General features: G+C 46.4%; 1 protein-coding gene across 3 annotated transcripts in view; it reads right to left on the bottom strand.

Annotated features, from left to right (window-relative positions):
• C16H10orf90 (chromosome 16 C10orf90 homolog) overlaps positions 1-21,398 on the bottom strand; it is a 232,032-nt gene that overhangs the window by 69,182 nt on the left and 141,452 nt on the right. The window contains exons 2-3 of one of the 3 annotated variants that reach the window (XM_060286505.1): positions 15,284-15,375; positions 5,509-6,631 (exon numbers count right to left, since the gene is read on the bottom strand). In XM_060286505.1, the coding sequence (XP_060142488.1) occupies positions 5,509-6,604 (1,096 nt within the window). In that variant the 5' untranslated portion in view covers positions 6,605-6,631; positions 15,284-15,375. Of the gene's footprint in view, positions 1-5,508; positions 6,632-7,724; positions 7,857-15,283; positions 15,376-21,398 lie in introns of those variants that run through there. The other 2 variants (XM_030832073.2, XM_060286504.1) reach the window with 2 other exon arrangements.

The raw sequence follows: 21,398 nt of genomic DNA, 5'->3' as shown, positions 1-21,398 counted from the left end.
GCGGGTTTTACCCTCCAGTCTGACCGCTTCTCAGCACCACTGCCAGCCTGTTCCAAGTCACTGCTCCTGCGCCATTGCTCAGTAGACATTTGTTGAGTGAATGATTAAACATCAAGGGTAGGACCAGTCAGGAAGTGTGAGAGCCTTCCCAGAAGGCCAAGAAAACATCAAAGGCTTCAGAAGAATCAGCACCTGCTGAAGAGAGAAGGGGGCTTTCCTAGGCAAAGGGAACAGCAGCGCGAAGGCGGAGAGGGCAGAAAGAGAAACGGGTGCCTTTGGGGAGTGGGGCAGCGAAGAGTGCACAAGCCAGAGGAATCCAAAGAGCTTAGATGTGTGGAGTGCCTGTTAAAACACCAACAAACCAACCCGAAAATCACCCGGGGTGGGAGAGCAGAATTCTCTGCACACAGGCGCTAAGGTCCACACCCCACTACCCCAGGTTCAGCCTTGCAAGATCCTTGACTTGTTTTAGAGATCTCTGAGGCCACAGAGTGGAGAGAGTAGATTAAACGGCAGAAGAGCTGTGATGCACGCAGATCCCCCTTGGGAATAAAGGAGGTAGCCGCCCCCCCACCCTGCCCCCAGTTGCTTGAAGTCCTGCAGGAAGACGGTCCTCAGAAGTCCAGCCCAACTCTGGCAACCGGAAGGCTCACCCTTTAGATCCCCTTCCTAGGGTTATAAAGGCCCAGCCTCCTCACCCCCAATCAGAATAACTCTGAAGGGCCACCCTAAATTCAGAACCCTCTAAGCCCTTCATTATGACTGCATCACAGAACACTCATGTTCTCTGCCCATACCTACCTCCCTTCCCATCCACAAGTGCCATTCCCACTGCATAACAGATGCCCATTAAATGCCCATTCATCTGCACAATAAATGCCCATTCATCTCCACCTCAGAGCTGGACTTCCAGAGACTCCAACGTGGAACATAGGCAAACAGGGTAAACTTTGCCTTGGAGGATAGACAACAAGGAGCAGGTAAATTACAGCCCACTGCCTGTTTTGTAAATAAAGTTTTATTGGAATAGAGCCATGTTCATTTATTTATGCATTGTCTTTGGCTGCTTTCCTTCTACAATGGCAGAGCTGAGTAGCTGCTAGACAGACCACACGGCCTGCAAAGCCTAACTTAATTGCTACCTGGCCCTTTCCAAAAAAAAAAGTTTGCCAACCCCAGTTCTTAATCATTAAAGAAAAAGCACAGCTGTAAAACAAGGGTTCCTCCTCAAATGTCTTCTGGCATCTCTAGCAGGAAGTCTTCACGGGCTTGGGGAACTGAGTGTAGCGCCCGCTTCTCTGGTAGACTTCGCCTGTGTACGTGCAGCGTCCCGTAGGCTTCCCTTGAGCGGTGTACGTGCTTTCTTCATGAACTAAACCTCACTCACTACTAATGTGCTAGATTATCGCGTCAGAACACTAGTAAACACGGCATTCCTTCCGTGAACTGGCAGAGATATCTTCCTCTCCAGTCATTCCCGTCTTTGGCCACTAGCGATACTAAACTCCACTGGGGTCTTCCCAGACCAACGCCACCAGAGCAATTCTAAGACAGAGGGTCCACATAGAACATTGGTGTCTGGGGCAGATGTGGGCAAACAGTGCATTCAGCAGTGTCTTCTCCAAAAGCATCTAACAAAATCAGGTGGTTTTGCTCTATCTACTTGGTTGTCTTAGGAACAGGGGAAAGCTTCAGATCTTGGCCACAAATAGGAAATGAAACTGGCAGTAAGTAACGTATCGAAGTCAATACTGGTTTAGCAGGACTTCCCTGGTGATGCAGTGGTTAAGAATCTGCCTGCCAATGCAGGGGACACTGATTCGAGCCCTGGTCCGGGAAGATCCCACATGCCACGGAGCAACTAAGGCCATGCGCCACAACTACTGAGCCTGCACTCTAGAGTCCACAATCCACAACTACTGAGGCCGTGTGCCTCAACTATTGAAGCCTGCATGCCCAGAGCCCGTGCTCCGCAACAAAGAGAAGCCACCGCTCACCGCAACTAGAGAAGGCCTGTGCAGCAACGAAGACCCAACGCAGCCAAAAATAAATAAATAAATTTATTTAAAAAAAAAATACTGGTTTAGGCATGGAACACCCAGTGAGGAGAGAAACGTTCAGATCAACACTGTACATCCCATAGAACACCAGGAGAACAGATTTCAGGCTGGGAGGGATTTCTGAGCCAATACGTTTTAACTCTCAAATGGCATGGCTTGTTACATTTAGTTAGAAATTAACTGTGTAGCTTACTCTCCTAATAGATTTTACCCACGGTACCTGGGCACCAAGTGCTGATATTATTTATATGCCCGTGAGCAGTCTCTGAACATCACCTTTGACGGTGATAGTGGAGATGGGGCCCACCGCTGAGAGAGTCCCCACCATCCTACCTGCTCTACTTTGGGCTGTCACTGAGGGTGGCACAGTGCGAGCCAAACACACACGACTGTTCTCAGCTCTGGCACTCCATGGCCAGGCGGCCTTGGCAAGTTATTTAATCTTCAAGCCCCGTTTGTCTTGTCTGCAAAATAGGAATAATGGCGTTCTCTTTACAGAATGATTTGAGTGATTCAAAGTAATAAATACAGTGGAAGTAGCCCAGGGCTTGGCATCTAGGATTTCCACAGTAAATGTTGTGGGTATTGATAGGATGATGATGATGATGGTGGTGGTGGTGATGGTGGTGATGGTGACATTCTTCCTCACAACAGATGCAGGGATTTGTACAATGTCCATCTAGCAGGTGCTAGCAGGATGCTTCTAACAGTGGAGATGTAAGTAACAAACTTACAAGGACCAAGGAAAGGAACAAAGAGGGAACCAATTCACAAGCCCTCAGCCTCTGAAAAGAGAACAGGTACCCCTGGGTCTGTTAAAAATGTTACTTCCCAGCAGACACGGCCAGTCTGCGCTGCACAAAGCATTCGATGGCATCCCGTTTTCCCTAATCTTAGCAATCTTTCTGGGTGCGTGTCCTGGAGGCTCATTCAACAACACAATTTATAGGACTGTCTGCCTGAGGACCCAATGACTAGAGCTAAAATTGCTTTGCCTCCATTTGTAGAATCTCCCAGGCTGCACCTACCTTGTAGCTGAATGTAAGTTGGCTAGCAAGGATACCGCTCATTCTGCATTTTGGAATCTTTCAGATACAAAGAATCAGATTCAGGAACTATAAAGTGTGATGACCACTAACAGCACATGTAGCCACAGGAGGCTGTCAAGAATGTCTCAGACAAGATTCCAGTTTCAGATGAGAAAATACAAACAGTTCATTGGAGTTTTAATGAGCATCGCCACTGTCGAAAAGCACTCGCATTAAGGTTTAAAAGCTTTGTCAAGACTGAAGGTCAGAGAGCTCACCCTTGAAGCTTTGTGTAGATTATACTAGGACAGACTGTGGTACTTAGAATCTGTGAGTTGTGCTTATAAATTTCAGGCAAGAATTCTACAGCATGGACAAGAAGTGCTTTCTTATCACCCGGGAAGAAATGCATTCCATCGCAAATTAGTTTCTAAATGAGAGAGCACAACCGTACAGGGATGTGTGTGTGCATGCGTGCGTGTGTGTGTGTGTGTGTGAGTGTGCATTTGTACACATGGACACGTGTGTCCTAAACAGTGAGCCCAAGGTTGTATAGCTTTGAACTTCATGACCCAGAGTCACCTGGAACCTCTTTTCCTTATAGATTTCATCTCAGAAAAATAGAGCAGAAATTTTTTCAAGCTTAAGGGGAACTTAAGCTTGAAAAATTGAACACCAAATCCAACCCCTTCTCTAGTTACCCAGATGAGGAAACAGAATCAGAGTTAGTGTGGCATGTCCACGTTCCACGTGCTGCAAAATAATAGATCAGCAGCTCTAAGAAAGGTGACCTGGCTGCCATACATATCCTCCTTCCTCAAATGGTAGAATGAGGTCACGTGCTTTAGGGCCACTCAAATGCTCCACAGATGAATCTTTGGGATCAGACCTATTCTGGGGGAAGTCGGCCCATGGGAAGTAAAAATTAACGTGCACTCTTTGCCTAAGAAAATCAATTATAGGAGTAGTCATCTCACAAAGTCACAATCAAAAATCTTGTCTGCACCAAAGCCAAAAATAAGACGCAGGGATTTTCTCTGCTCGTCCGCTCCCCTCCTCTGAGATGAATGTTTGAGATCTGGCGCTGGTGACTTTTAAGGCTCCTTTGGTGAAAGTGCTATAAATCCAAGTTACCATTTCATAGCACAAAGACTAGGGTATGCTTCAATGGGGGAGCATACAACAGTGTAGGTTGTATATTTCCAGACTCTTCATCAACGAGGAAGAAGAAACGGTTGGCTTGAGAAATGTCTTTAAAACCCAGAGTGAAGCCCAGCTTTGCAGCACTGACGGCTGCTTATGCTTCCCCTCTTGCAATAAGTCTGCCAGACTCAGGCGCATTCAACAGCCTAATCAGTCTGAAAGCCGTGTCAAATTGCCTTAAAAATCTCTGAGCATTCAATATATATACACTTGTTAAAATTCATTGCATCATTTAACATTTCTACGCACATGACAGCTTTAAAATGTTTTACAGTCATTTTTATTAATTAATAAAGCTTTTAATGGACAAAAATTGCGCTGTAAAATTATTATGCATATGCCACATTTTCAATTTTGCCACTATTATATTTGAATATTTCCCCCAAGTGGAAAGTCACTGATTCGTAACCCAGAATCTCTTGCGGAAGTGTACGCGGGGAAGGAGAGAAGTCTGGCCTCTGGCTAAGGCCTGTTCCCCCCTCTACCCCCGATCTCCCAAGAAAGGTAAAGGGTGCCCAGGACAGCTGACCTTGGGAATTCTGCCTGGCCCTGGCCGTGGCGGAAAGGTATCAAATCCCAGCCGAGTTGCCCCAGAAAACACAATTCAAGAATCAGAAAACTACCGCTTCTGCTGTTTGGTGTGGAGAGTCCCAGGTTTGCCTCTTTTTGAAGATGTCCCATAATTACTATACACACTCTCACACACAAACACTCCATTATTGAGCTTTGTGGTCTAGGTTTCTAAGGCCAACCCATCAGCATCAACTACCCGATTGAAAAGTTAAAAGTGCAGAACTCTGGAGACTTCCAGATGTGCAGACGTTCATACCAGAGGGACAAAACATCTGGGAGTGGACGGCCCCTGGCTCTTCTCATCCTGTTTTGGAATGACAAGGGCCTAAATGAACTTCACTTGGGGTAGAGTCCCCTACTCATTATATATGGTCTGGAGCTACTGATGGAAACAAAAGTTTGAGGGAAGGCCTTTCACGATCTACAAAAGCATTATCTAAGAAAATCTATCCAAACCAGACATCAACACGGAGCTATCAGCGGTCAACTCTGAGTGGAGCAGATGAAGCAATTACTGAGAACTGCTTCTTGGAATAAGTCACGTAGAAGAAACTCACTCACTACGCACCTTGGCAATCACACCAATTACCTGAAGTGGGGAGGGGTCTGCACTTGGCGGCGGGGAGGATGGGAGTGTCACTCACCTGCCGTGTAGCTCCAGCCCGGAATGTGAATGGACAGTTGCTTGGCGTGACCATGACCACCGGTGTGACAACGAGCTGCGTGGTCCTCCTTCCCTTTTCTCACAGTGACCTGGTTACTTCCCGCAGCTGTATTTTCCAGTGAAGGAGAGCCTCTCCAAGGACACATGCCGGTTCCCGCGGTCCCCAAATGTACCCGCCCCAACGATGGGTTTTCCTTCAAGAAACTTTCTTGCAAACCTAGGTTCCAGCGAGGGCCTAGGAGGTTCTGGTTTCCCTCCGTGAGCTCCAGCTTCAAGGCGCTGCTTATTGGCTCTCCGTTAGCTGTGCCATCTACGCCATCTGGTGTCAGTCTGTGTGAACTGCAATTTAGGTTGAGGGACAGAACGGATCTGTGCATCTTAGGGCCAGCGAGTCGAGGTGGCTCAATGGGGACAGACAGGGACCTGTCCAGATAGTAGACGGAATTTGGACACGGCTGAGACACTCTGAGATGGACACAGGAGCTGAACACCAGCGGGCTCTTTCCCTCCTGTGACCGTGGGGTGCTTGGAGAAAAATGGTCCTCCCTGCTGTCCACATTGGTGATCCAGTACTCGTGTCCCTCACACAGCCGTGCGTGGGCTTCAGGGACCTTCAGCCCCATCACAGAGCTGTTTCTGGAGAATTCTGTACAGGTGAAAGGTCCATGGTGCCGACTTGGATCGGCACCACCAGCCAGAGCAGAGGGGTCCCCAAGCAGAGCATCCTGGGCCCTGCACTTGATGCAGAGCGGGTCCCCGACAGCCTCCCACACCAGGGTGCTGGCAGGGGGCCCCACGCGCCTGGCCGTGATGGTGATGGAAGCAAATCCCTTCTGGGAGCCACCGCATGGCTTCTCCTCTTTGCGCGGCGGCTCTGTCGCAGGTCCTCGCTCCCCCGCCGGCGTCTGAATTCCTAGTCTACCGGGAAGGAACTCGAAGGCCCTGTTAATAGTGACTCCGCTGCGATTAGCCAGCGATAGCTTCATGGGATACGCACACGGCACAGGCAACTCGGCCCCATTTTCTTTTGATTTATTCTCATCAATCAGCTGTGAAATGACTATGGATGAAATCATTTTTGTGTTCTGAGATGCCAGAGTCCCCTGCAAATGGAAAAAGACGGCAATTATTCAAGCAGTTCATTGTAATGCAGGCAGGGAACTCGTTCAAGGGCCAGGAAGATGCTGGAGATCTTTGTTCCTAACACTCAAGTGTTTCTCATCTCAGGCCTTTCAACACGCACCTGACACCCAACACCTCTGAGCATCTGAAGGGCAGGAAACCCAGATCTGTTTGTGAAATGATTAAACATTCTGGGAAAATTCCTCTGACTGGGGAATTAGTTTTTCTCTGCTGGCCGTCTGTTCTTAGTTTATTTAACGGTGTTTGTGTCCATGGGGATCGCCAAATTTCGATAATCACCTTCACCAGGCCCAGGAGCACCTGAATACAGGTTCACAGCCTCACAGAGGCGGGAAGACAGGATTCTGGAGGAGGCCTGGGATTTGGGGGCACAGGTACATGGGAGATGAGTCCATGCTCCTCCATGCAAACAGTACCTGTGATTCCAAGGAGCCCCGCCCAACCCTCAGTCCCCAACTCCCCAGCACAACCTTCCACCTTTGCTGGTCTAGACTGGAATTCAGTCACTCACTCAGGCTTGGCATCACAGGGGTCAAAGTCCAGAACTCAAAACAATGGAAATCAAATGCCCAAGCTTGACAACTGCCCAGACTAACACACTGATGACCATCTCATAACAGAATGGGATGGGGGTGGGGATTTGGAACAAGACAGATGCGATGTTCCTGCATTTCAATGCTCAGTTGCATAAGCAGGAGTTTTTGTCCAGTATAATGATCAAGGTGTCGCATGCCTCCTAATCAACAGACCCTGCTTCCTAATCAGCAGATCCTATGGCCCTGACAGTAAATCACTAGTGTGTCCAAAACAATGTGCTGTGATTTTTAATAAGGCATCTAACCAGGCTGAGACCAGGAGGAAGGCTGCCCTCATTTTGTTTTCATTACGTGGGTGCACGAAGCAGCGCAGAAAGCGACCCGGGAGCCTGAGTGCCTCCAGCACTGGTGAATGCAGGATCCTGAGCCTCTATGTTGACATTCATTGATCTACGTGCTTAAAATGAACCCTCGCGTGAACCGCACAGCACCCAAAAGAACCCTGGGAACTGCTCACCGCACGCTGCCTGCAGAGTCTTCACCTCAGGAGCCCGAAGGCGTAACTGCTTAGCACGTAAGCAGCAGTTCTCAAAGGTATCTGAGAAGCACCTGAGATGTTACACTTGCAGGTTCCTCAGGCTGCAGAGACTTTGATTCTGTAGGTCTGTGGGTAGGGTCCAGGCATCTGCATTTTAACCAACATCCCTGGGACCCTGCTATAGGGGATCCAGGGAACACACTTTGAGAAATGCTGACAGAGTCATGGGACTGCCGGTCTTTTCAAAAAGGGGGAGGGCCTGCGTTTCATGAGAGCAGATTATTATCGTTTCCTAAGATGGGATAAGAAAGCACAGTGGCCTTGTCTTTAGAGCAGGATGAATATTCATTTACTCAACTAGGGGAATGCTCTCCTCCAGCTGGGCTTCTGATGGGAAGACCCTCACTCATGTGATGTTAGCCCACCAGTCCTTACTCACTGCGTCCTTACTATTACTCAGTGGTCCTTACTATTAGACAGGGGAAGAGGGGCAGCTGGTCCTTCCTGTTTTGTGCTTTGTTTTCTTGCTTTCCTGGCATTCTTCATCACCCGACACGTTGTTATATTTGAAAGATACATGGTAACATTGTACATCAACTATACTCCAATATAAAATAAAAATAAATAATAAAGATACGTGGTAAGTTACAAATTCAAAAGATGACGAGAGATAGGTGAAGAAGAAGAAGAAATGGATAGGAGCATCATTTTGAAAATCATTTTTTAAAAAGTCAAAACACCATGGCTGGGGCTTCCCTGGTGGCGCAGTGGTTGGGAGTCCGCCTGCCGATGCAGGGGACGCGGGTTCGAGCCCCGGTACGGGAGGATACCGCGTGCCGCGGAGCGGCTGGGCCCGTGAGCCATGGCCGCTGGGCCTGCGCGTCCGGAGCCTGTGCTCTGCAGCGGGAGGGGCCGCAGCGGTGAGTGGCCCGCGTACCGCAAAAAAAAAAAAAAGAAAAGAAAAGAAAACAAAAAACCCCACCATGGCTACCTTTTTCCAGATGACCAATGTAAGCCGGGCTCTGCTTGAAACCTCCTCTTTCAAGACAGGGCCTCCTCTTCAGCGGTTCTCAGCCCAGGTTACACACGTGAGCCACCCGCGAGCTTGTAAAAACCCCAACGCGCAGGCCTCATCGCCAACAATTACACTAGAATCCTTGGGGGTGGGGCCCCAGGCATCGGGGCTTTTAAAAGCTTCCAGTTGATTGCATAGGCCAGCAATGCTGAGAGCCACCTGGATGCCTGAGGCACCTCCCTCTCCCCTCCCCCTCTGTCTCTCTCCCCACCCTCCACCTAGCACGTTCCATGGCTGTTGTTTACCCACAAGAAAACTGAAGTTCACCTGGTACCAACCCCAGGCTGTTTGACTTGAACACTACCGCTCCCGTTTTAGTTAAATTCCGTTCTGATAATAGTTGTTCCCGCGCAATCTGCAAAGTGCGTAGTCACACCCAGAAGGAACTCCTTTGACACTGGTCTTTGAAAACAAATACCCATCTTGGAAACTGGGCAGCACTGGTCTTAGAGAGCATTGTTTCCCGAAGTTTGGGCCAGTGATCACGTGCACAGAAAACACCTAGGATTTAAGTCAGCATTTTATGCAGATTTCTAAACCCTCCCCTCTGAAGCCCTAAGGTGAATCAGGATCTCGGGGCATAAGGCCCAGAAGTCGTATGTTTAAGGATCTGCCAGGTGATTCTTCTGCACAGATAAGACAGAAAGGATGCTGGGCCAGAACCTGGACCTCCTGGAGTCCCTCCTGAGCCTGGGGCTCCCAGACTGGCCACAGGACCTTGGAGGCGGCTTTGGATTCCACAGCTATACCGCAAGGAGCAAACAGTAATTCTTTTGGGGACGCCAGGCTTCCTCGTACTCTGGTCTCCAACATTAAGAGGGTACCCCACCCTTTAGGCTCAAGATCCCATGGCCTTGGCCTTGATATAAACAATGAGTGTCAGAAACAGGGGGTGTGTGTCTGGGAACGAGTTAAGGCCATCTCAGCCTGGAACAAGGGCAGACAGGGCGCTGACTCGGGCTACATCAACCTTACTGCACACCTGAGCTGAGTCGGGGAGCCACGACCTGGAGCCTGGGGCCACCCACACTGGACAGACGCCCTCAGGGCTGTGCTGGGGCTGTGGGCGTTACAGTAGGAGGTCCTAGAGGCCCAGAAGGATGGGCAGAGAATCAACCACCATTTCATTACCTTAGGGCTGGCAGGTGCTACTGTGACTTTGATCCCATCCAACGCAAACAGATAAGGGAAGAGACATAATGAATGATGTGAATCTGAACTTATTGCTGAAGCTCCGTCATTGCTCAGGATGTCAGGGTGACACCGTTCCTGGGGGATCAATGCTGAAGGAAGCCCAGTTCCAAAGAAATATCTGTTTGCCTTCTCTACCTCATACGGAAGTTGTGGAAATCAAAACCAATGATGGGTGTGAAAGTACCTCTCAGGATATGAACATGTTATGTAACTCCAGGGTATGACTTGTCCTGTGAGTTAGCAGAAATCAGTGGATATCTGATATAAGCAAACCTATGGAGGAATGAGGGGGTATTTATATCAAAATTATACATATTTCACAGGAGTTTATAATGAATGCATTTGTGTTTATTTGAGTTGCATAACCCACTACATACCCAATACAGTGAAATTTTGTGAATGTGAATGTAGAATGAAAGTATTTTAGATGCAAATTCTGTTATTCATAACATAGAGTCATGGTCAAACCATTTATTTATTCACTCATCAGACAAATATTTATTGAGCACCTACTATGTGCCAGGCTCTGTGCTGGGTGCTGAGGGAACTTCCTGGACTCGTGGAATTAACAGACCGGACATAACATCAAGCAGGTCATCAGATTGCCAGGCCAGGGATTATTAGGTTAAATTCTACTGAGTTTTTTCAGGTGTTTAGACTCAGCTTTGACAAAAGCCCCCACCAATAAACTGAGAGAAATTAAAAAGGAAACACTGCACTCTTTGCCCTTCAATCTATATCATACACTTGTATGGGAAGTTCTATTTACGAAATTTTATTTTCTCGTTGAGATCTATTAAATAACTAAAGATAAGGTCTAACCTCTTAAAAATCAGTATCAGTTTGCCAGGGCTGCTATAACAGAGTACCACGGTCTGGGTGGCTTACACAACAGAAATTTTATTTTCTCACAGTTCTGGAGGATAGAAGTCCAAGATCAAGGTGTCAGCAGGGTTGGTTCCCTCCAAGCCTTCTCCCTGGGTCTTCACATTTTCTTCCTTCTGCGTGTGTCTATGTCCTAATCTCTTCCTATAAGGACGCCAGTTGTATTGGATTATGGCCCATCCTACCTAACTACCTCACTTAACCTTAATCACCTCTTTAAAGACCCTGACTCCAAATATGCATTCTGAAGTTCTGGAGTCAGGACTCCAACATATAAATTTGAGGGGCCACGATTCTGTCCGTAACAGACTATACGACATCACTTTGGGTCCTGCCCTTCTTCTGGAGCTGGGAAACCAAGAAAGAGATGAGGCAGAGGGGCCACTTGATATTCCTATCCACCAACTACTTTTAAAAGAGGACAAATTTTCTTAAAAAGTAAGCACATCTTTTATATCAAATACCTTCCCCAATTAAGCTATTTCAAGGTGTCACTCCATCTGTCCTTTGATAACTGAACATGGCTTTGAAAAAAAGATGTCTTTTATCTAAAATAAAATTAATTGATGTAAGATTTGATTTGAAAGGAAGAAAATACTCTTGTATTTAAGATTAGATAAATAATCTTGTATTTAGAACATTCAAGGTCAGAGAGAGGTCAGATGAAAAGAGTTGGGGTTTGTGTCTGGCTTTTGTAGTCAACCATCCATGTCCTGACCAACACCACACAACACTACCTTTGTACACTCTCTCTTTCATAAATGTTGCTTTAAGATATTGATTTCTTTTAAATGTTTCAAGCATGATTTTGTAGTGCTGGTAACTGCTTTCATAGCTCTATTCATTTTATTGACTGTTTTTAACTTTATATTTATGCTTTAAGGCATATTACTAAGAAGGACTCCCTTTCATAAATTGAAGTAAGAGAGAGATAAACAGCAGATGATCAGGGAAATCATATCCTGAACCACAGGAGTTAGGATGCTTTCATTCCTGTAGCAATTTATTTCTCTAAAGGATAAGCACCGAATCCAATCTATAGCTTTGAAACCTGTATTTTTCTCCATGAGACAGTTCTTTCCTTTTCCATAGCTGTTCTGCAGCGTACAACTGTATTTGCCAGTGGAGCCTTTGGTCCTGTCTCTCCACAGATACAAACTGAAGTTACCTTTGCATTAGCTGCAAGCATGCTTACTCCCACTTGGTTGATCTAGTATCATCATCACTAGGTAATCTGCCAACGTAGTGGTATTTCATCCTGAATGTTAGAGTGTTTTCAAATGTATGGGTTCACTCTGGTATGTAACAATAGGGAAAGATGGTTTTAAGACAAAATGGAAAAATTGGAAATTGGAAGATGGGGATTGACACATACACACTAATACATATAAAATAGATAACTAATAAGGACCTACTGTATCATACGGGGAAGTCTACTCAATACTCTGTAATGACCTATATAGGAATAGAATCTAAAAAAGAGTGGATATATGTATATGGATAACAGATTCACTTTGCTGTGCACCTGAAACTAATACAACATTGTAAATCAACTATATCCCAATAAAAATTTACAAATAAATTAAAATTTTTAAAAAAAGAAAAATTGGAGATTTTCCCCCTCTCCATCCTGCAACTTTTATCTTTCCACACCTTTACTAGAATCCAAAGGATTCAATGCAGTGTAATGTATTACAGTGAAAACCTGGCAAGAATCTAAATGAACTTTAAAAGGGGACTGGGCAAGTAAATCATGGCATGCGTGACTGCATCATATTCTGTTGAAATTAAAAATAAAGATTACAGGGCTTCCCTTGTGGCGCAGTGGTTGAGAGTCTGCCTGCTAATGCAGGGGACATGGGTTCGTGCCCTGGTCCAGGAAGATCCCACATGCCGCGGAGCGGCTGGGCCCGTGAGCCATGGCCGCTGAGCCTGCGCGTCCGGAGCCTGTGCTCCGCAACGGGAGAGGCCACAACAGTGAGAGGCCCGCGTACCGCAAAAAAAAAAAAAAAAGAAAGAAAAAGAAAAATAAATAAAGATTACAAAGAATTTAAATGATACGGGAAGTTGCCAGTGATGTTATGTAATAAAAGAAAGCTATAAATGTTGATATACATTACAGTCTTATGTCTAAAAATGCATGGGAAAAATAAGGGAAAGAAATATATACATATTTTCTTATTTCTATATTCCTGTATTTTCCTAAGTGTCTGTATGAAGTTGCCATTATTTTTGTTATAGGGAAAATTTAAACATTGTTTTTTAAGAAAGAAAACTCTGTTCCATATTTCATTCCTTTTAAGTAATCACTTGGCTGGAGAAGTGGCTGAATACCACTTCTATGGCTTCGATGAATTTGAAAGGAAAAGCGATCAGTCTTGTGCAGGCTCTGGAGGAGAGGCAGAGACTCACGGCAGTTACAAAGGAAGGGCATCCGGCTGGAGTGTTTCATCATCTTACAGCATCCTTATAACAAACACACAGGGACAAGCTTTAGAAGCTCAAAGTTAGGAGGGAAATGTGAAAGTCACACTGCTGCTTTGATCAGAGTAGACGAGCCAGATCACTACAGAGCAGATGCTTAGAAGGTATGGTTTCTGGGCGTTAACTCAGTCATAGATAATAACCAAGTGTGAATATGTGAATGTGTGCGTGGGCGCGTTACAGAGACCCAGCCACATGGCCCCAGAGATCTATATCATTAATGACCAAACTGATTAATTTTAACATCAACAGGAAAATGCTGAGCTTTACCAGCTCAATGTGAAAAACAGATGGGAAAGATCTTCAGATGGTATCTTTCTTTAAAAAAAAAAAAGGAGCAGTTGACCTTCACATTATCCTCCCCTTCTTAACGGGGCATCTCCTGCCAGGGGTGGTTCTCGATGGTCCACGGCTCCTGCAACTCATTCCCTCCCTGCAACCTGGGCTTTCTGCTCCTGTTCTCAGGGAACACATTAATTAGTGCCACCCATCTCTGCATCTTCAGACAGGGAGCTCCGTGTTCCACATAGAAATGGCTTTAAATATTGATGACTAAGTCTCAGGTCCCAGAATAGTGTCTTTTCTCCATCATGTGAGATTTCAGGCCTGGGGTCTCTGAGAAAATGTTGAACTTTCTTAAACGCAAAGCTAAATCAAAGGATAATACCTAAGATAAGCATTTAGGGGGCAAATTATTTTTTACAGATACCCTCGCTACTTTAATGTTATGAAGGATCAATTCTTACAATTCCACCCTCTCTTATAATTACAAAAGTTGGAGGCAGAATTTCATTTGTGAAAGACAAGAGATGCCTTGTAAACGGTAACACTTCAGACAATTCTTTCAGGCAGGAAAGTCCATGTTTTCAGTTCTGTTCACTGGAGTGAGCCTTTGTCTATGCCAGCCCTTTAGGGCAGGATGAGAACAGAAGCTCTGGAGCCAGACAGCTTGTGAGCTGCGAGATTTGGGTCAAGTCAACTACTGGAGCTATTGAAGCTTTAATTTTCTCATCTGCAAAATAGGTATAATGACAGTACAGTTGTCCCTCGGTATCCAAGGGGGATTTGTTCCAGGAACCCCCTCAGATACCAAGATCCAGGGATGCTCAAATCCTTTATATAAAATGGCAGAGTGTTTGCATATAACTTATGCACATCCTCTTGCATACTTTAAATCATCTCTAAATTACTCATAACACCAAATACAATATAAATATTATGCAAATAGTTGCTGGCGTGTGGCAAATTCAAGTTTTGCTCTTCGGAACTTTCTGGAAGTTTTTTTCCAAATAATTTCAATCGGCAGTTGAGTGAACCCACAGATGAAGAACCTGTGGATATGGAGAGCCCATGGTACCTCCCTCCCAGGATCATGGGAAGGACGAAATGAGTCAGTTAGACAGAGCCTGGCATGTGATACATTGTCAATACTACCACTGTGTACAGAGTTTTTTATTGTCTAGAATCAGAAACATTTCATTTTGTAAATATGATCTCTAATTTTCTTCCCCCAATGAGACTACTGACACTTTTTGCAGTTATAACGGCCTGTGGTAACTTAGATTTCAAATTACCTCTTCTCCACCTTCACAATGCCAAATGGCATCATCCTCTCTCTCCAGCAGATTAGTTTTGGTTTAAAATTGAGATTCAATCACCATACTCTCTTTTGATACTGCAAATCTACAAATTACAGGTCAAGATTATAAAGGACTGATTGAATACACACTGCATACTTTAACGTAAAGCCTTAGTCATTGATGGTGAGATTTTCTGCTGCGTTGATTCCCTTTTTGACTAAACAAAATAAAATGCGAACACATAACAAGTAGTCCGGTGACCATGTTTTACAATTAGCTGCGTTTTGCTGGCCACTCTAGAAGTTAGAAACATATGTTACCTCAGCGAAGTCAGATTTCTTCTCTGGAACATCAGACTGGAGATTTCTAAGGGCAAAGTGATCGAGGGGACTGTACTGGTTGTCCCGTAATCCTAGGCAAAGGGAGATAATATTGCTATTTTTTAGTATACAAAAGGATAAAATGGAGTATATAACTTTACTATAAAATTTAATGTCATCTACTCAAGTATTATATGAACCAATAGTGAATCCAGTGTACTCTGACCCTTGATAAAACCTTGTCTGTTTCCCTCATTCACTCCACCCCTCCATGGAGGCTCTGAGTTCCTTATTACTTAGTTTATCAGGCTGCAAGATTCCTTCTTCCATACCATTGTTTATGTTCCCAGACTCAGGAATAATTGAACAAGTTCAGCCCTCACACATTCGCCCATGTCCTGAGTTTACACCCAGCAGAAGGATCACTTCTATGGATTTCCCAACAGCCCTGGAGTTAAGAAAGCCTGAACTTGCAAGATCGACTTTCATCCATCCTCTTAACACAATCATTTTAGAAGGAGTCTTGAGCGACTCAGACACTGGTATTGAAACTGCTTTGGAATATCTGAGGATAATTTTGTGATGATATCCGTGAGGATAAATGAGACCCCGCAGACCACCCTCCACATAAATATCGGCCACAGCGATAGCCGAGAACATCATCAGATCCAAAAGCACAAGGCAGTGGGCCAAGAACTGTAGAACCTGGGCTCTGGTCCTGGCTACCATCCACCAGCTTGAAAACAATGGACGAGTCTACGGAATCGCTCTACGGAACTTCCTCATCCAGCCAGCCTGCCCCGCACACCTCGCGGAAAGCTGGGTAGAGGAACAAAGCAGTCTGTGAGGCAAACCAGCGGTATGAGGACGTCTCGCTGCTATTGCAGTAATGTGAGTCAAACACAAGAAGGTGGGGTAATGATGAGAGTCTGTGTGGCCCCATCCCCACAGCCCAGGGTCACAGTGTCACTTCCACAAATGCAGATATTCCGGGGAAAGTGATTTTCCAAAAGACTACAAAGAATGCTTTCCCAGCGGGTGGTGCTGGTGATGAGAAAGAAGAGATCTGAGAAAGCCCCTCTCTAAATTAGCATATTGTCTTTATCAACTCATGAGAAGGGTTTATTAAAGAATTCAGATAGAATTTAAAGCATTTTATGGGAAAAATGATACGCTATAGTATTTTCAAGTTTGCAAAGGGGTCAGGACATGGCAATTTCAAGGGCTACCACGGACCCGTCCGAAGCCTATGTCTCGTCTTGTCCTTGGGGGACAAAAGAACCCCCGTCAGCTTGACCTCGACTTGTGGCTTGTCTCCATCTATCCCTGTTACTGAGTGACAGAGACAGTCATCCAAGATGATGTGCACAGACTACTTCCTGTGAAGCGCAAATATAAGACCTGAAAGATGTCATGGATTTCTGTGCAGAGTCGATACATCATGATGAACTGACAATAAAGCTGATGAAGACGGAAACCTCCTGGCTCTGGTCCTGTGGCACCACGTTTAAGAGCTCCACAGTCAGCACAGGCCTGGGGCCAGACCGGCCTGGGTCTGCATCCCAGCTCGGCTTACCTGCAGGAGGGGAGTTGCTCACCCTCTCTGAGTTTCTTTATCCATAAAGTGCAGATAATAACACCTCCTGCCCAGCCTTGCCATCTGTGCACTAAGGGTAACGTATGTAAAGTACTCAGGCTGGGGTGGGATGCGGGGTTATGCTCGATAAATGACCCTGGTTATGACTGTTAATGAGCAGGACCAAGGCATCCGTGCGCACTGGAATCAGGCCACAAAGTCCCAGCGTCTCTAGCTACCTGTGAGACTCTGGGCAAGTGACTCAGCATCCCTTGGTTCCTTGCTATGAAATGGAGATCGTGGTGCTTACTTCACAGAGTTCCTTAAAAAAGGGTAAGTGACCTAAATCGCTAGCCCGTAGCACAATGCCCAGATTATAACAACACGCAACAAGCATTAGCTGTGGAGAAGTGAAATCATCTCTAGCAGGGAGGAGGGAGACTGCCACCATCAGACAAGCAGGGGCTGTGTATGAGTGTCTGATCGCTGTTGTAACAAATGGCCACAAACTTAGGGGCTTAAACAACACAAACATATTATGTTACAGTTCTGGAGGTCAGAGTCCAATATGGGTCTCCCTGGGCTAAAATCAAGGTGTCGACAGGGCTGCACTCCTGTGGGAGGGGCTGGGGAGACCCTACTTCCTTGCCTTCCCACCTTCTAGAGGCTGCCACGTTCCTTGGCTCATGGCCCCTCATCACTCCAAACTTTGTTTCCATCATCACATCCCTTGTGATTAGATTGGGCCAACCAGATAATCCAGAATAATCTTCCCATCTCAAGGTTCTTAATGCCACCTGCAGAGTCCCTTTTGCCATGCAAGGTAACATATTCACAGGTTCTGGGAACGAGGACGTGGACATATTTCGGGGGGCCATTATTACGCCCATCACAGCCTGGTTGGGGAACCTGAGGTAGATGTATTGGTTGGAACGTAGGGCCTTTAAAATGATGACACTATGGGAAAGTACTTACAATGCAACATTAACTGAAAGAAAGGAGTCAAAGGCTTACGAACCCCATGATTGCAACATTCAAAAATTTTTTTAATGTGTGTGGGAATTCACACAAATGGCAAAGTTGTAACTGAGAGTTATGAGCGTGTTTTTGAGTAAAACTGAGGTGTGACTACAGCCATGCATACGGGCACCTGATCAATTAATGATGACCCCAAAGGCCTCAGGAGGGGGACTACCAGAATGGTTAAAAGTACAGACTTTGGGGAAAGAAAGACCCTGATTCAAGTCCTTCTCTGACACTAACCATTTGGGCAGTTTAAGTCATTTGGGGCAAGTTCCTTAAATTGTCAGAGTCTCATTCTCCCATGTGTCAGAGGAAACACAAGACCTGTCTCCTAGCGGGGTTACAAGGAATCATGTGATGACAAATATCAAGAACTTAGCAGAGTGCCTGTCACGTGGTAACGCCTCCCCGTCCCTTCCCACCTGACCACATAACTGTCACTACTGATAGAGCCCCCCTCTATTGGGTGGCCCTACCCTGGCATCTCTGAGTAAGGCAAAGCCAGTGGACATTTGGGGCAGGTTACCGAGAACAAGACTGACAGGAGTTTGGGCATTTTCCAGCACCTGGGATTGGTGTCCCCAGTACAGAAATTTGCAGAAGCCAGGACACATGGCACCTGGCCTTGGTTTCTGGAAGAGATCCTGCTGCGAGGGCAGGAGGTGGCCAAGTCAGTCTGCTCCCTCTCTCCACAGTGCGAGCTGGTCTTTCCCAGAGCTCTCAGGGGCAGGTGCCTGTCCCAGGGCCAGCAGGTCAATTTCACTCTGCATTGGGAAATGGTTCCGGTTAAAAGGAAACTGGCAGAGGGTGGGTGGGCCCTGCGCACCTGTAGGACAGACAGGGCTTCGTCACAGGTGTCGGGCAGTCCATGTCCAAATACTAGTTGTGTGCCTCTGTGTAGTTTATGTAACTTCAGGGCCTCCAGTTCCCCTGCTATGGATCTAGGACACTGAGCTGACCCTATTCCTGCCCTGCCCCGTTGCCTTGCTGCCCCCGGCTGCTGGGAGAGTAGAAGTCAGAGGCTCACGGCTTTGCTCGTCTCTGAGAACCGTCCTCGACAAAGGCTATACTTTTCTGCACCTTGGCCACAGCCAGTGGTGACTCTGAGGGGTACAAAGGCCAGGGTAACTCTCTTGTTTGTTCCAGAGCGTAAACCAGACTGCACCTGAGACCCGTCCTTCCTCAGCACCTTCCCCATCAGGCCTCCCTCACTCTCTCTCATGGTTCTGTCCTGAAGAGCACCCCCTCCCTCATGCCCCCTAATCCCTGCCTCAGGCTCTGCTTCTTGGAAGCTCAACATAGTTCCAGCTCACGGTGCTGGCTAGTAGTGGGGGCTCTCAACGTGGGTCCCCATGCCAGCAGCCTCAGCGTCACGGGGTGACTTGTTAGAAATGCACATTCTCTGAAATAATGCTATTTGCAGCAACATGGATGGACCTAGAGATTATCATATTAAGTAAAATAAGTCAGGCAGAGAAAGACAAATATATGATATCACGTATATGTGGAATCTAAAAAATGACACAAATGAACTTATTTACAAAACAGAAATAGACTCACAGACCTAGAAAACAAACTTATGGTTACCAAAGGGGAACGGGGGGAAAGGGATAAATTAGGAATTTGGGATTAACATATACACACTACTATATATAAAATAAACAACAAGGTCCTACTATATAGCACAGGGAATATAGTCAATATCTTGTAATAACCTACAATGGAAAAGAATCCAAAAAAGAACATATATTTTATATATATATTTATATATATATATATATATAAAATGTATACCCAAAACATTCAAATCAACTATACTTCAATAAAAACATTAAAAAATAAAAATGTTTATAAAAAGAAATGCAGGGACTTCCCTGGCAGCCCAGTGGTTGGGACACCGTGCTTCCACTGCAGGGGGCGTGGGTTCGAGCCCTGGTCACGGAACTAGGATCCCAAATGCCTCCTGGGGCGGCCAAAAAAAAAAAAAAAAAGGAAAGAAATGCACATTCTCAGGTCCCACCCACTGACCTGCAGACCTACTGATTCAGAAACTCTGGCGCAGGACTCAGCCTTCTGGGCTTTACTAAGCCTTCTAGGACACTCCATGCAGCTCAAGTCCAAGAACACTGCTGGTCTTAGACTAACAAGCTCCTGTACGGATGGTGACTTTAGGCCCTAGAAGGTGATGGCAGTGCTTCTGATTCACCATCATCCCACGGCTTTTAGAAAACCACACCCAGGGGATCAAAATGGGGCTTCTTATCAACGCTTCCAATTAGAATGAAGCCGTCAGGAATGGCAGCAGGCTGTTAGTTTGAAGCAAACTAAAACTCAGCCTGGTGAGCCACCCACCCATGGCTGGTTAAAGAATTGATTGTGTGCGGTGTTCAGGGCCCTCTGTGTCTGGGGAGTGTCAGTGCACGGGCACATATGATGAGGGTTTCTCTCCCGTGATGGTTGGAAAGATGGAACTCCTTCTGTCTCCACCAGCCTGAGACATTTCTCCACAGCCACTCCTGCCCTGGAGGCCTTCCCGGAGGCCAAGCGCAGAACAACATGAACTGAGCATGAGGTCCTGACCCAGGTTCTCCTGGCATCCAATGTGCTCCCTGGAGGGAAGAGTGCTTCAGGGACGGGACCCACCTGAGCGGGAGTTTATGCCGCACTCAGGGTGATGGAGGCCCCGGGCTGGACATAGCGGCAAAGGCAGTGAGAGGCTGTCCCCTCCCACAGCTCTAAGAGAAAGTCACAGTCTGGCTACTTCTGGCCCCAGTAAGCCACCGGGAGAGCCCTGCCAGCCAAGGGACCCAGGAAAGGTATGGGATGGGGTGGATTTAGACAAAAGTGGACGTGGGGTGGGAGAAGGCGGCGCAGCCCAAGCAGAGGCAAAAGAGAAAAGCGGAAAGGGCTTAAGGGAAAGTGTAAGAGCAGAGAAATCCAGCCAATCTGGGAAATGGCAAGCAGCATGTTGCGTGAAGCCTGGGATACGGGGAAGGCATTGCATACAATTCCCACGCGGCACCTAGCATGGCTTGAGCTGTCTATACAAAAATAGCCGACGGGCCACATCACGCGTTGACTAATGAACACACCCATCAAAGTCGTGTGCAAATAACGAACGCCCCAGCCTTTCGCTGGTACACAGAGCTTGCTTGTTTTCATATCTCTATCATGTGTATCAGGGACAGAGATGGGACAGTCACATTCCCGCTTCATAGACTGTAAACGCTTCCCTCATTTCTAGTCTGATAGGAGGCAAGGTTTCCTCGGTATTTTCACCTGCCCTCAACGATACCCCTTTCTTAATATTCTAAGTAGATGTTTCTCAGAGACAATCGCTTTTCAGATTTGAATTAAGCTAATCACCTCTGTGAGATCTGACCCTGTTAACCACACGGTGCCTCTGGACCATCTTTTCATGGTTGACTTTTGGAACAACGGGGTCTTCTTACTAGCTTCTCCCTCTTGGCTACTGTGTCTTCCTTTCTTTAGTGGATTCTCTCCTTGACTCCCTCT

The sequence above is a fragment of the Globicephala melas genome, chromosome 16 (genome assembly GCF_963455315.2).
Source record: "Globicephala melas chromosome 16, mGloMel1.2, whole genome shotgun sequence".
NCBI classification, from domain to species: Eukaryota; Metazoa; Chordata; class Mammalia; order Artiodactyla; family Delphinidae; genus Globicephala; species Globicephala melas.
Note: the sequence above shows the minus strand (reverse complement) of the source record. Positions and strands in the feature narration are given on the sequence as shown.